Below are 15,293 nucleotides of genomic sequence, written 5' to 3'. Positions count from 1 at the left end.
ATTAAATGTCCAGAAAGAATATGTCTAATTTATTGTCCCAAGTTTTATTCCTAGAGTTGGTCTCTGCTGCAGTGATGTAAAAAAAAAAAGAAGTCATTGATCAGACTAAATGATGGGCAATTCAGCTTTTATTAGGAGTTGCTGATTAAAAATATATAAGGCTGAATAAGCAAGTTGCTTCAATATAATCTGTATTTACGAAAACATACATTACACATTTTAAGCAGTATTACATATTTACATGTACAAAGGTAATTTACACTAGATACAAGAGAGGAAATGACTTAAACAAGACCGGCTCATGCTTATGTGTGTGGTGCCAAATAGCTAATGTTCCCTGAGAGCAAATGCAAAGCTGTTCTCTTTGAAAGTCTGGATACTTGTGTCCTTCCTCATGGCAGCACTGCCGACCGCCATAGCTTGGTTCGTGTGGCTCAACAGTTATGGTTGTCATTTGGACTGAGTCCAGAGCAGTTGGCTTGATAGATGGTGTTATCTTCATCCTTTGACCAAGTCATTTTTCTTCTTTAGCTGGGCAACACTAAAAAGATGACTCATGCTGGGCAATCGCATTAAGAGCAGGGCTGTTCTCGATCTTCCGATCTTGCCATCAGCACACAAAATTAATTTTACCATCCTTCTATAACATAATAAATATGACAGGGTGGGAGGGTGTACACCCAATATCAGTGCCAGTCCACACCATTAAAGCCACCTGTCTAATACTGTGTTGTACCACATACTTAAACTACTCTTTGGGCAGTTTAAGTATGTGGTATGTGTCAAAGCAACACCTATATGAATGCCACAGACTGCTCAAGATGATTTCAAAGTTGTAGCTGGCTGCTGTATATACCTCTGTCTGAGACCGATTTTGTGTATTTGTGCTTGTAAAATATTTCAAACAATCAAAATTATCGAGTGAATGGAGCGTCTAATAATATTTGTGACATGAATGAATCATTGATTCATGATGGTGGCATTAACAGGAGACAATAGGGTAGACAGACTACCTTCTGTTATGCACTTAACCCATAAATGAGAGGAGATTATATACAGATTACTTTGTTTTCAATATAATCCAGAAAGAAAAAAAGAAAATGGATTCTGCTATTTACACAAAGTGCCTTAAGCTTCAGACAAATAGCCCGTCTCTCTTTTGCAGCTCAACGTACACCACTTTGTATTCTGTAGCAAATATTGTCATGGTTTCACATGCCATCAGAGGCTGATTAAACACTCACAGGAGTTTCCACATTAACCCACACACTTTACATAAGCTGCCAATCACACCCTCCTTCCTTATTATCACTTTCACAATCAACAAGATGCTGGCAAAGCTTCAATCACATGGCCTGAGAAGCCTCATTAACAGAGCGCACGCCAGGCTGTTGTTAGTTTCACACGATTTAGCCTGTTTTACCTCTTACAGTATTACTGTACTCTCATTTTAAATTGCACATTATAAAGTGTATTCTTTGTAAATGAACAAAAACAAAAAAAAACATTTAAAAATTTCATACCAGCTATTGCTGTGTGGTAGGGTGCTAAAAAAGCAGTGACTTTGGCTGTGGGTGTGAAGTTTTACTAACCAGGCTAGGGAATTAATCAGTGTGACAGATCCCACTGTCAAAATGTCCCACCTGCACAGAGACAAATCAGTTATTAGGGAAATCCGTCTTCCACGTGTTTGTTTTTAGTCTTTTCTTTGAAACTTAGACAGTGTGGCTGATATTTATTGATGATTGTGGCTCCATCTTTATCCCACGGTGAGGGCCTAGCAGCCGCAAGGCTCTCTTAGATGTCCAGTTGGCCCCTGGAGACAGGTCAGTGGTATGGTTATTGAACCCATTCGTCTGAGTTCCGTGCTTAAAAAGGCAGGTCACTGGTGTGCTGAGGGTTCACTAATGGCCAGGGAAAAGCCCCATGTAGGTTAAGCAGTCCGCTCATCGTCCTGTCACACATTAGTCTCAAGCCCCTGCAGGCGGTCCATTCTCTGCATGTTGCGTTCAATAGTGGCCTGGCATGTAATTGGTTCAGCACACTCGCTTAGAAACCATCCCCTCTCTCCGTCACGCAGCCGCTCGCCTTCGTACCAGCCTAAGAAGAGAAACTGGCTTTAAATGAAAACAGAAGAATGTGTTGTGTGGTACTTTATGCTTTTACTGGCTCTTCTGTTTTGGTTCTGTCTGTTATTTAATGTGAAAAAGGCTTCCATGTGTTTGTACAGATGTGAAACCACATCTTCAAACAGGTATCAGATCCATTATGTGGAAAAAGTAAATGCAGACTTTGAAAGAGAGATGGAGAGTATGTAAAAGTAAATGATGAAAGGAAACCGTTGAAACAGGAAGGTGGAAAATGAGAGGAATATTAAAGAGTATGAGTGAGGATATATGAAGATATGAGGGAGGCAGAGAGAGCTGACATACCATCTTCTACAGTCTGCCAGACAAGCACCACATCAGCCACCTGCAGAGACAACTCGTCTGGCTGCCTGGCGGTATAAGTTCTGATCACCTCCACCTGCATGAGATCTGAAAGAGCACATCCAAATCATTTTAGAGAAGTCACACTGGCACTTTAAATATCTTTTGACAGGCTAATTTTATCCAACTCAGCATGAGAAAACTGTTTCAACTCATAACCACAAGGTGGTGCAACAGGCTAAATAGAGAAGTCAGGACAGAGCGTCCATGTGAATTATGTGTTGTGGAAACTCACTGGTTCGGTCCTGAGTCTTCTTATTGTTGTCATTATTGTTCAGAGCACTGATCCACCGAGCACGCTCATTCCTGAAAGAAAACGTAATGGCACATGAGGAACTATTAAAGGACTTTATAGTGTTCCCAAAGTTTAATAACACCACAACTCTCAAAATTTTGCTCTACTATGGGAGTTCCTCGCTGCTTTAATTTCAGTGGAAGATGCTTTATTGTTCAGATTTTGTATCATAGATACAAAGGGCGGTCAGAATCAACTTAAAGAAAATAAAATGAGGTGGAGTTGCACGCAAACAGCTTTACAGGCTAGTGTGAGCTGCACAGGAAGCTTAGTGTTCCCTCGCTATCCTCTGTCCCGTGTGATTGAGAGGGGACAGAGGTGTGTTTTGTAGTCAGAGGGAACTGAAGGGAACAAGCACAAAGGCTTGTTCTCAGAAAAGAACTGCCCTGCTTTGCTTTTTTTCTTTCTTGTTTGGGTTTCACAGTGAGGAAAAGTGGGTGGAGTTGCACAGATCAGGTTCCATGAAAATCCACCTCTCATTTCACCTGTTCTAAAGGATTTGGAAAGGGAGAGAGGATGAGATAAAGAAGCCTACGGAAATGAACTGGCGGGGGTTTGCTGAGGCCCTCTGTGACTCAGCACTGCTGGCCCTGGAGCTTGCAGATGAGAACAAAATGCACAATTGTATGGATCCTCTTCACAGGGGCCTCAAACGGGACGTGAAGAGACGAAGCCCATGAGTCAGACATCATTACTGCATTTCAATCTGTTCTGGTTCTTTTCAGGGGGAAAAATATCTTGGCCATGTCAACAACTAACTTGACAATGATATAGGTCAGTAGAGACTGGATAACAATTACTTTCAATAAAATCATGAAATTAAGAGAACAGGGCGTACCCACACTGCAATATCAATACCTGTCACACGGCGTGACCTTTGGATTTGATGGATACATTTCATAACGATCAACTGTTGAATCTATCACCTCTCTTTATCACCTGTTGGTGTGCTCGAAAGCAACCCTGCATTTTTGTCACTTGATGGCTTTTTTAAAAATAGGACAGAGTTTTGCCTTTGTCCATTTCTGTGCTAAAGATTCAGGTTCTTTACATTCATTCGAGCTGCTCTGTGGGGAAAGACAGCTGTTAGTTGTTGCTTCTGACAGCTGGAGGTGCATGCCAGATACAGATACATGTGTGCAAACAATCACAGCAAGTCACCTCGCACTGAAGCTGCTGAGATGCCAGTTTGAACCCACTTTCATTCATGCGTTCAAATATAACAAGTACAGGCTCTAGCAGAGAGTGCCAGTCATATTTAGCTGTTAAGTGTGAACTATGAGGAATGTGGCAATGTTTAATGTTTTGCATTACAATGTACAAAGCCTGCCTACTCCTGCTAGTAACACTCGTTCTAACTTTAACCATTCCTCTCAAAGAACGGGAGAATGGCGAGCATCATAAATCCAGAGGACTTTGTTTCACTTCTGCTGCATTGTAAAATGTCTTTACATATTACAGATAAGAAGAAATGACTGCCTCTTTCTAACCTTCCGTCCCCTGACAACTTCACCAGCACGCCACTGCTTTTCATCTTTACATCTTCTTTCCTCCTGTCAGTTTGTTTACTCCGATCGCTCCTGTTCCCACCCTTAACTGACAGTATTTGGGTACAATTCCTACTTCTCAGACTGAAACGCGGCATATCTCAGCATGGAGCAACGCAGCCAGGGAATTTCCCAAACCAAGGGGAACGATCGGCAACTACTTTTTTTTTCTTTATTATTATCACTTAAAATGAAAGTAGAAAGAGTAAGAAAACCAGAGTGCAACAGGAATACAGTCTCTGGTAGAGACCGTCACATAATCTCTGCTGCTTTGTGTTATAGCTGCATATCTGACAAGCAGAACTATTTTGCTACAGACCTCTGTAGCGTCTCTGTTCCACTAATAGAGAAGAGCTATTCACTGACTCTGGACGAGACACAGCATCAAGGTCATGGGAAAGACACGCTGACATGTGCACAGCAAACAAAAGGATACACAGAAAAGAAAAGGAAGAGGGCACAGACAGAGAAGAGGAGAATCATAAACACTGCCACAGACAGCAAAACAAGCCACACTGAGGTCCTTGTGCCATCTCAAATCCAGCTGTCTGTGTGAATTCCTGATGCATTACATCGCTGCTAAGGTTAGAGGTCATTGTGTTGTATGTAAGCTTCTTAGACCTTGCACAAAGATACTCAAATTAAACTAAGGCATCAGCTTAAAAGGTCGGCAGGTAGAGAAAAAATGAACTGAAAGCAGAAATAACCACACTGACAATAACAGTCCATTTCCACAGTTTCATTTCAACAAAAACAGACCTGCCTCGAGTCAGAATGTGTGGAATTTCCCTTTGGAATACGGAGAATATAGAGAAGGGGTTTTTTTCTTTTTGTTTTTTTAATGTTTGTATATTTGTGTTAACACTCATTAACAGATAAATCATGCACAGACCTGCATTTTGTCGTTAGTACTTTTGTGACAGTGACAGGAAAAACAAATCAAGTCCCTGCCCCACCCTATCCAGTTAGCAGCTGCATGTCTAGGCTTTCACTTTGTAAAGATCAAAAAAACATGATTGGGACCAACCTCATCCAATACGTGTAAATGCTGTATGCAAATTATTTGATTATACTGCCTCTTTAAGAAACTGCTTCGTACCTTGCCATTTATTGTATAATATTTCATTATGTCAGTCATGTGACTGAGAGCCACAAAAGAAAAATGTACACAACCTCTTTTAGTGCTTGTATTCAATCTGCTCAAAAGATGGTGGCTTATGTTGGAAGATGTCATTTTCATACTGCTTGTTTTATTTTTATACTGTGGCATAATATTGTGTGTAATATTAGGACATTTAGTCAGCTATGATGGAGGGAACAAATGTTTAAACTGAACAAAAATGCTTTTTGGGGCTCTTCCTGTGCTGCTTTGTATCCAGTATGAAATGAATAGTGGATGCTTCTTCTTTCCTTATTGCATTCACAGGCTGCACAAACTGGCATGCAGGCTACTCGATGAGAACCTAAAACTGTTATCAGAGTTCTTTGTCATGCAAAAAATGTCAGAATTTTATTTAAATGGAACATTTTCACAATTTTACGACATTTAACTGAGTATTATAGATAAACTAGTACTAAAAAAACAGTCTTTTCTGCATTACTGTTCACCAAAATAAAGATCAAGTCACCCGGGTGAACACAATTATCTAACTATATTTTACGGACTTGTGTTTAAAATGTTTATAAAAGTGGTTAAGTTTATATTTTTAGATCCTGTAGTCATGCTAATGTCCACTGTTACACCAGTTTCCGAGGCCCAGCATCTATTTATCTGTCTTATTTGCTCTACTTCATTTAGCTCGTAAACGGGCTGGCTAATGAAACACTGTGTGTCAGGCTGGGTTAAATCGCCAAATTGGGATGAATGAATGGAGGAAAAGGAATTTATCCACTGGTTCAAAAACAAAACAAAGCGAAGACATTGGCTGCTGTCGAAGTGATGAGACACAGGACGGTGAGGAAGAATCAGGAAGAGTTAAGTTGCAGGCAGGGGGAGGGATAGTCGTGGGAAATAGCCCGCTTGGCAGTGGATTGTTGCTAGGCAACAACTTCAACAATGCCTAGAAACCACTGTAACAATGGACAGTTGCCAGGGCGCCCCCCCTTCTTCTTAGCTCATTCAGGACTACAGTGAGTGAAGCGCTGACCCTCCACATACATACCCACACATCTCATCATCTGAGCCAAGGGCCCCAAATACATCAGAAAGGGAGTCTAGGGGGTTTCCGCAACAAGTTATACTACATAGAGGAGGCACTCAGATTGGGTGGGGGATCACAATTATGCATGCTGGAGTAGTAGGTCAAGGCATCACCAGGCGGTGCATTTAAGGAAGTCCACTGAATCTGCTTCCCGTGCAGTTACACATAGTACTATTACATAATAATACTACTGCAGATACTTTGCCAGGTTTTTGCACTTAGTAAAAGTGCAGAAACAAATCATTTAAAATGAAGGCTTTTGTTTTAATGACGTACTGTGTGAGGTGTCATGTTTTGGAAACAGTCATTTTTATTACCCAATAATCTGTTGAATATTTTCTTGATTAATCACATCATGTTTAGTCTGCAAAACGATAAGCCAAGTTTCCAAGTGCACATTTCTACTTTGCTAAATTAACAGCCTTTGTGAACTAAGAAATCCAGATAATATTATATAATGGAATATATCTAAGAGTGTCAAATAGTAATATAAATAAATGTTTTGTCAGAGCTACTGGCGTTGCAATCATACACACCAAGGCAATTTTAGTTCACTAAAACTAAACTAAAAACTAAAACTAGTTAACTAAAATCAAAAGTAAAAACTAGAAACAAATGAAGACCAACTGAAACAATTTTTTGTGCTCATTTGGAGATTATTCTCAAAATAGCATTTCAAGTTTAAAGTCAAAATGTGGAGATTACAGTTGTCGTTAAAGCTGCTGTACGTACAAAATGCCTTCTGTAGATGGAGTTGGTAAAATATGTCGACCAACTTTTTAAAAGATATATCCTCTTGACTGCATGAGGATATAAAAAAATTAAAATTAAAAACTCGGTATCGTTGCATCTGTCCACTGCCAGCCATTTTATTTTGCACTTCCAAATTTGTGTGGTTTTTCCTGCTGACTTGATGCAGTTTTCTGCACCATATCTCCAACGTCCTTACACTTATCACCACACTGTGTTTATGTGCTAAAAGAGATCTTATTTCCTCATTACTAAAACTGGTTCATGAGGAAAAATTTCAGTAACTAATCTAAACGAGGCATTTTGTAGAGAGTTTAAGCTGTGGCAGTTGTTTGACTCGAAACAACCACTTTAATCTCCACATTTCAACTTTATTCTCAAACTGATCGATGTGTTTTTCTTAATGTGGCACTATTACCTCTTCTTAGACATTTGCCTCCCATACAATAATTAATAAAGGCTCAAACTATCACTGAAACTAAGAGAAACTAAACTAAAACTAAACATTTTGAAACAGTAAAATATAAACTGAAACAAGCAAAGTTACTCTGGAAAAACTGAAATTAAAGTGAAAGCAAAAAGTCAAAAGGAAATAAAATAAAACCAGACAGGTCTCTCACATATGGATGCTTAAAGCACTTGTCATTTTAAAATTCGCAGGGTTAATGTTTTGCATATTTTGCTGATAACAGTCATTATGAATTACTTTTAAGTACCTAAACCAATGTTTGGTGGGGAAACAGGCTCCTGGTTGACAAATTTTTGACTTGCAACTGCCACCCCCCAAACCTCTTAATGAGGACTTTAAAGAGAATTGTTATCGCTCTACTTCTAAGATTACAGCCGGTACGTCAGTGACACCTTGTGTGCATGCCTCTGACGCAAGAGGTGTCGGCAGTTCGGCAGAATCTGCTACCCTGAGCTGAGAATTGCATTAGGGTGGGGTTGTAACTTTAGAAATAACCGAAAAAACACTAATCTAGTGTGAAAACAGATTCATTTTCTGTAGATCATCTAACCCTGGAACTTTAAACCCACGCACTTATTTGCCTGTACTGGCCAACTTCCATCAGGACTGAAAAATAACTATTAATCTTTTGAATGATTGACTTGATGGCTTGCTGTAAGGTATCCATGTTTAATTATTACTGACTAAATCCAGGTTTAAACATGTAGTATTTTTATCAATAAAATGTAATTGCACACCTGTAGTCACCAAAACAAGGCAATAATATTATAAACAGTAAACGGTACAAGTCGAGAGACATTTTTAAGGTTGTGATTTGCAGTGTAGACGTGCCATATACGCAGCCTACACAGAGAAACCACAGCTTCTGTAATGACAACAGACAGGGAGGTTCTCTAACTACACAGGAATGAGGGGGAACCGGCCCCGTACATATGAAAACACTCCTTACAGTATCGAACCACAGCAACAAGATGCGTGCACGAACGCCTGTGTGTGCATAAGCTGCAGCTCCCAGTACTCAAAAGAACAAATAAACCTTGCATGAAGCCCAGTGCATAGCTGATCCCTTTTGTTTGTGTGGGTTATGCAAGCAGCTTTTAAATCTTTTTGCTGTACTAAGACACAGAATCCAAAGCTCCATCTACACTGACTGTATTTCTAAGTAAATATTTAAGTGGCACATGCGACAAATTTCTGAACCAACCCCTTAGACTTTAAATAAAGAGATTCGCTTCTATTTAGAATACATGATTGGGTTGGAATAAAGTCAACAAAACAATTATCTGGTACAGCCGGTCTGTTTCAGAGTACAACTCCAGACAGTATGACTGTATAATGGAACAGCAGACTTCATTTCCTAGGTCATGTAAACAGCAACAGTGCGCCCCATCTCTTCCTTAAGAACAGATGTAACAAAATATCCCTGTGACTTGTAATGGTGCAAAAAGAGACTATAAAATAAGAACTACGAACAGCGGGCGAGGGTTCTTCTTTGCTTGAAGTTAAAAGGTGTATTGGAGCACATACAGAAAAGATAAGGGAGCAGAAATTTGATCCAAGCTCCCCCTCCCTCACAGAGAAGAGTAGACACGCTGGTCTTAAAATTGAGATTGAGCCTTATTGTGTGGTTCAAACTGAAATCACACGACTACTCGAGGTTACCAAAATGATGATAGAATACACATGAGTGTTTTAATGAGAGTCAAAAATGACTCATAGTTCCTTATCGCCATGCCTCATAAATCTGACAAGTGAAATGCAAGTGAAACAAAAACAGCACATTTAAGAGGGACAAAGGTTACAAAAAAAAGCACTTACAGCAACTCTGTTCCAACGATCATGGTCACCTTGTCACCAGAGCAGTTGCTAGGGAAACTCAGTCGAAAGAGGTGGTTGGCGCCAGCTTGCCGTGAGCTCAGCATGCTGGTGGTGCTTCTGATCGGTGACCGGTTGAAATCGCTGGGTTGACAAAAATCCACACTGATCTGATTCCTCAGAGCGTAGTCTATGACAGTGTAACTCTCCTCACTGACAAGAAAGACAGAAAAATAGAATTTAATAATTTATGGTCATCATTACAGAGCCAACAAAGTGATCATTGCATGAAAATTCAGTGTACTTAGCCCACATCACTTACAAAGCAAGCCATACAATTCTATGAATCATGAAGTGGGAAAGACATACAGACATGCTGCTGCTTCAATATGACAGTCAAATTCACTCAAACACCACTAAAGAAATTGTACCGTCTCATTGCTTTATATCACAAATGATTATATTTAATATTAGACACAATGGTATTCAAATATGATTTTGATGCAAACATTTCACAAACAGTTTCGAGTATGATCCTCCTCGTTTAAGAACGGTTTATGTGGCTTTCCATTTCAATCTGTATGTAGTCTGACTGACACCCTGATGCACCGTTGATGAAAAGCAAGGGTCCATCTGACCATTATACCCTATTAATGTTACAGCAGCAACATACATCCATCCCTACTTACCTAACACAGAGACACATACAACTATTCACACTCACATTCACATCTATGGCCAACTGAGAATCACCACTCACTGTCAATCAACCAGGGAGGAGGCCAGAGTACCTTTGAAAAACTTGTGTAAAAACAGACCAAACATGCAAACTACAGTAAGCAAATCAATTAAACAAAACTACATCAAACTAAATAACCTTGTGAAGCTAAAGACTGTAGTATGGTAATTAATGAAGAAAATGTCCAATTATCCCTCAGATTTGGTTCCAAATGTGCAGCTGTCTATAAATCCTACGACTGGACTCTGTTTTTGTTTGTTTGCTTGTTTAACTGCATGCCTACATTTCCCATGACTTTTTAAAAAAATCTAGTAGTAGATGCAGTTGGTCAGAAACATCTGGAGCTGATTGTGAAACACTGCACCCCTGACATGGCGCTGAACCTGAAGAGAAAGTGTGTGTGTTTTAGTGTGTGTGTGTGTGTATTCATAGTGTTAAGGAGCTGAAGTCCAGCTCACGCATGTTTTATTAACCTGAGACTGAAACAGCAGCCAAGCTGAGAAGCTACTGGACAGCAACTAGCTCGTGCATTACATAAACTCAAACAGATGCCAGCAGTGAGCAGGTCAGACTTATACATGATGTAAAGTGAGTGCCAAAGCCAAGCAGTAGAGGCATGCTCCATGGATTTTCCACACAAAACTCTGAAACTCAGGGTTGTGACTTCTTTGAGAATCCAGTCATGGTTGGGAGGCTCACAAGGTTTAACCGACACCTACTCTCCAACTGTCACCCACAAGTTAAAACCTTTTTCCCCACTACATAACACTTCTTGGAAGAGGAGGAAGTAGGTACATGGACAGACAACTCAGGAAAAAAAAGAAAGAGATGTGATTTAAAAATTAGAGAGGTAGCTTTAAGAGACACTGCACTGCGTGTCTGTGTATAAGATGGATGTAAGACAAGCACAAATCTAACTGTGACTAGACACTTCTCACAACTTGTTAAAGGAGTTGTTTCAGGGAATAATAATAATAATAATAATAATAATAATAATAATAATATGATACCCACGGGAAATTTGCATTCCTGCAGAGTTAGAATGCAATACCTGTCTATAGAATGGTGTTAGTTAGCTTAGCTTAACAAAAGACTGAAAATGAGCTAATAAAAATAAACTATTTGTGATTATTGGTTAGATTTTTTCATACTTTGTCAGATATTGAAAAATAAAATGTTCTCTGGTGAGCATTAGAGGTATAATTCGAGTGATTACAAAACCAGGATACTTCATCTACCATTTTGTTGAGTTACCCTAAACAGTCCATTTATCGTTCCAGATTCAAAATTTCACAAATGTATACCGTTTTACCGATGCGCAAAAAGGCATTTTACCAAAACCTATTTTTAACTGTGTAATGTCAGTTTTAACCTCTGTTATCTCCTATGCTCAATGAAGAATGGAGATTATATTTCAGGAAGCCAGACTGCCCTCAACAGTGAAGGGCCTGCTGCCCTTCACGACTGAAGGAACATGAATTATGTGAATATTTCTGCTTTGCCTGCATTATGATATTATATTATATTATATTATATATAATACTCTATTTATCTTAAAAATAAGTATGCTTTTCCTGAGCTCTCTGACCTTGATATGCACATTAATTGTCATTTCAACACTTATCCAGGAATGGGGTTATGAGCAAATGCAACAAATAGAAGCAGGAAAGTGTTACTGATAAGAGGAAAGTAGGAAAAGGAAGCGATCCCTAGAGGGACAGACAAAGAGCGACAGGATGGAGGCAACAGAGGTGTGTGTGTTCGTGTGTGTGTGTGTGTGCGCGCGTGCGCGCTTCAGCAAATTTTCCAATTATTATAAGATATTTCGGACCCTTTATCGTAAAGCTATATTGTGACAGTTATTTCTCAGGAAGGTCCAGTGCTCTTCATTTAGAGCTATTCTGTGTACATGTATGAACACATTCCTGTATGTGTGTAATTCTTAAAGAAAAAAAAATTGATCATCAAAACAAGCTGGTAAAGGCCCACCAAGCATTTGTTCCCAGCTGTCTGTAACTTGTAACGTGATCCGGGCATGCCTATAGGCAGAATGGATAACGGAAATAACAAACGTCTTTCAATTCCTACATAGATTTTTTTTTTCTCCTATGTAAGGGTAAAGCCTTTGAATTCCACTCAGCTGACAAACAAGTTAAGTTGCATTTCATTTCATTTTTTTTTTTGGCTGAAAAATTAAATCTATGCATTTAATCACCTAAAAAAATCTAAGATAATCTTCAAATGTGACCATTAATTGCAATTAGAGATACTAAAATAGTGTTTGGAATTTGAATCTCTTCAAATATTTATACACACAAAAATGAAGCGTTAACAAGATAAAACATCAAACACACCATTAGCGTCATTAGCTTTTTGGCTCCTGACTGCCCTACAGGTGAAATGCCTGGAATGCCATTTACATGACACTGGGAATGCGATGGGTGGGGAAACTGCATGCTTGAGGTTTGAGTTTTCTTGAATGTGTGTCAGATCATTGCCAAATGGCAGATGAATTGAGGTGGGGAATCGCCGTGATATGCTTTGTCAACATGTGGGAGAGAAACGTTAAATTCTTAAACAATTTTATAAAGAAAACCTAAGTTGTGGCTTTCCTTTTACTGGACACCCACACACCCACACACACACATCCCTTCTAGTAGCAGAAAAATTCATTATCACAGCTGTAATACAGAACAAACAGTTCAAGAAACAAGCAAAACTAATATAAACCTTTAGAGACATGTTGAGATAGAACTCCATGTAAATGGATACGTGCCCACACACACACACACACACACACACAAAGTAAGAGTATAATGCTGAAAGCTGAGCCTATGACCTAAAAAAAAAGAAAAGAAAGGAGAATAGACTAGACACAGGCACATAGACGTATGTTCAGCAAAAAAATACAAACAAACCATAAGATCAAGGGGAAAAGAATGAGAGAAAAAAAAAGCAAAAATAATAAGAATAGATGGAAATCTCAACATGAATCAATGTTTAGATGATGCCCAGCATTTACACAGGAACATGGGGGGATGAGAACGAAGCCAGCTGGAGTGTTATGTAAGTCTTCCTGCAAGCCAGAGTCCAGCAGAGCAACACTTTACCAGTGCATGACATAAGGCCCAGCCTGACAAAGGAATGGTCCATAGTTTAAAGTCAATAAAACAAGAAGATTGTCTCGCCTCTTCTTAATGGCTATATTTTCCTCTCCATTACAGATTTAGCAGTGGGTGATGTACAAAAACAACTAACTTTTTCAGATATCATGTTTTATGTGTGCAACTGTACAAATCTAAGATAATTATAAAAATAATAGTAAACATCGGTAAACACACAGCATACTAAAAACTTCCACTTAAATGCCATTAAACTACAAACAGCTTAGTTACTTTTTAATACATGGAGTCAAATGACGGGCAAACAGATTTAGCCTCTCTTTCTTCTGATAGCACAGGGTTATGTATATTCTTAAATGGCTCCAAGGTCATGGCTATGCTTTCTCTAGCCTACTGTGTAAGTAAGTGCTTTGGCTCTGACCTTTTCACCCCTTTCTTGTGGTTTTGACAGAATCCAAAAAATGTTAAACTGAGACAAGACTGAACTTGCAAAATATACCACTCATACTATAAGTCTTCATTTCAACAGAAAAGGCCATTCTGCCATTATACCTACGAGCGCTTGTGATCTAGGAGTGCCTGGATAGCCTTGTGTGCCCCTGGTGAGCTTTTGTTTGGATTACTGCAGATGGAGTGCAGTAGAGTAGCGTGCCACAGCTGGACTTCAGCGCTCTTCACAGTACAAACCAATATTATAACAGCTTCCCCCATCCAAACGTACGCACACACATAAATACACACTGTGATTCCGGAGCCCTCCCTTTTCCCGAATCCGTCTTCCAAACACAGGCTTGACACCACACACTGCTGGAGTTTGCCGTGGCAGATCAGATTCCCAGAAAAATATCATATGGAACGTTTCTTTTCTTTTTTACAATTCTGAGGAATTCTTAGTCTGCGAGTGGCGGGATTATTACTTCCAGACACTAAGGAGATGGTCGGGAATTTTTGTTTTGGCAAAAACAGACAAGCAGGCGCACGCATGCACACACAAACGAAAGTCATATCAAGGAAGTCCTCTTTATAGCTTTTCTTTTTTTCCACGGTATTGCCTAAAACTAGAGGAAATAGGGGAAGAGGAAAGCAGACTCACTGACGGGTCTGACAATAGAGCAGGTTTCACAGCTCCAGGTGATTCATGGCAACAAGACATGTCAAGAGCGATCAGAAAAAAAAACCTCTTATAGTGCCAAATAGCAACAGGTTCAGGTATCTGCACCTGATCTACCTAAAAACACACGTGATAATGTTGCCAGGGCGGAAGCGCAGTCTACATCTGCGGTGGCATCAATCTCCTTTAATAGTCTCTAAACCCTGCTACCAACACTTCTCGTGGTTTGCTTTCGGTTTGCACAGAAATATTGTTTTGTTTTTTTAAACAGGCTCATTTCCCAGGACGAGTTCAAACATGACGACAGAGAAGACAAATCTACACACCCTGCACTCAGGATCTCGGTCACATACAGTGCTCACACGCAGTGAAAACCTGAAGACTTACGGTTAAACTTTCACACTCAACATGCCACGACATGTGAATTATGAGCAGAGCCAGCAGACCAAGCTCAAACTCACACCAAGTAAATCAGATGCAGACCCTCCCATGCATCGCCTGGCAGTTCTCTACAACTTCGACGAAACTCACCTTTTCTTCCTGGTGACAATGAGGACGTCATTGAAGAGGAAGAAATAGACCTGCTGCCGTGATGTTCGCTTGTAAAAGATGTTGTTGTCCACAAATGCAGTCAGTTCCCCTCTTTTTACCATCCACCTGGAGGATGAGACCAGGGGGAAAGGCTAGAGGAGCATAAGAAAGAAAATATGGTGAACAGGGGAAGATGTTGAATCTAATTAATCAAAGAAATTTAA

At 39.6% G+C, this 15,293-nt stretch overlaps 1 protein-coding gene across 1 annotated transcript in view; it reads right to left on the bottom strand.

The window, feature by feature from the left end:
- Positions 1-55: 55 nt before the first annotated feature.
- The window catches only part of LOC134641446 (rho guanine nucleotide exchange factor 26-like), a 28,207-nt gene continuing 12,969 nt past the window's right edge, over positions 56-15,293 (bottom strand). The window contains exons 11-15 of the mRNA XM_063493872.1: positions 15,070-15,221; positions 9,570-9,779; positions 2,725-2,795; positions 2,433-2,537; positions 56-2,100 (exon numbers count right to left, since the gene is read on the bottom strand). Of these exons, the coding sequence (XP_063349942.1) occupies positions 1,958-2,100; positions 2,433-2,537; positions 2,725-2,795; positions 9,570-9,779; positions 15,070-15,221 (681 nt within the window). The 3' untranslated portion in view covers positions 56-1,957. The remainder of the gene's footprint in view (positions 2,101-2,432; positions 2,538-2,724; positions 2,796-9,569; positions 9,780-15,069; positions 15,222-15,293) is intronic.

Source organism: Pelmatolapia mariae, linkage group LG14 (assembly GCF_036321145.2).
Source record: "Pelmatolapia mariae isolate MD_Pm_ZW linkage group LG14, Pm_UMD_F_2, whole genome shotgun sequence".
NCBI lineage: Eukaryota > Metazoa > Chordata > Actinopteri > Cichliformes > Cichlidae > Pelmatolapia > Pelmatolapia mariae.
Note: the sequence above shows the minus strand (reverse complement) of the source record. Positions and strands in the feature narration are given on the sequence as shown.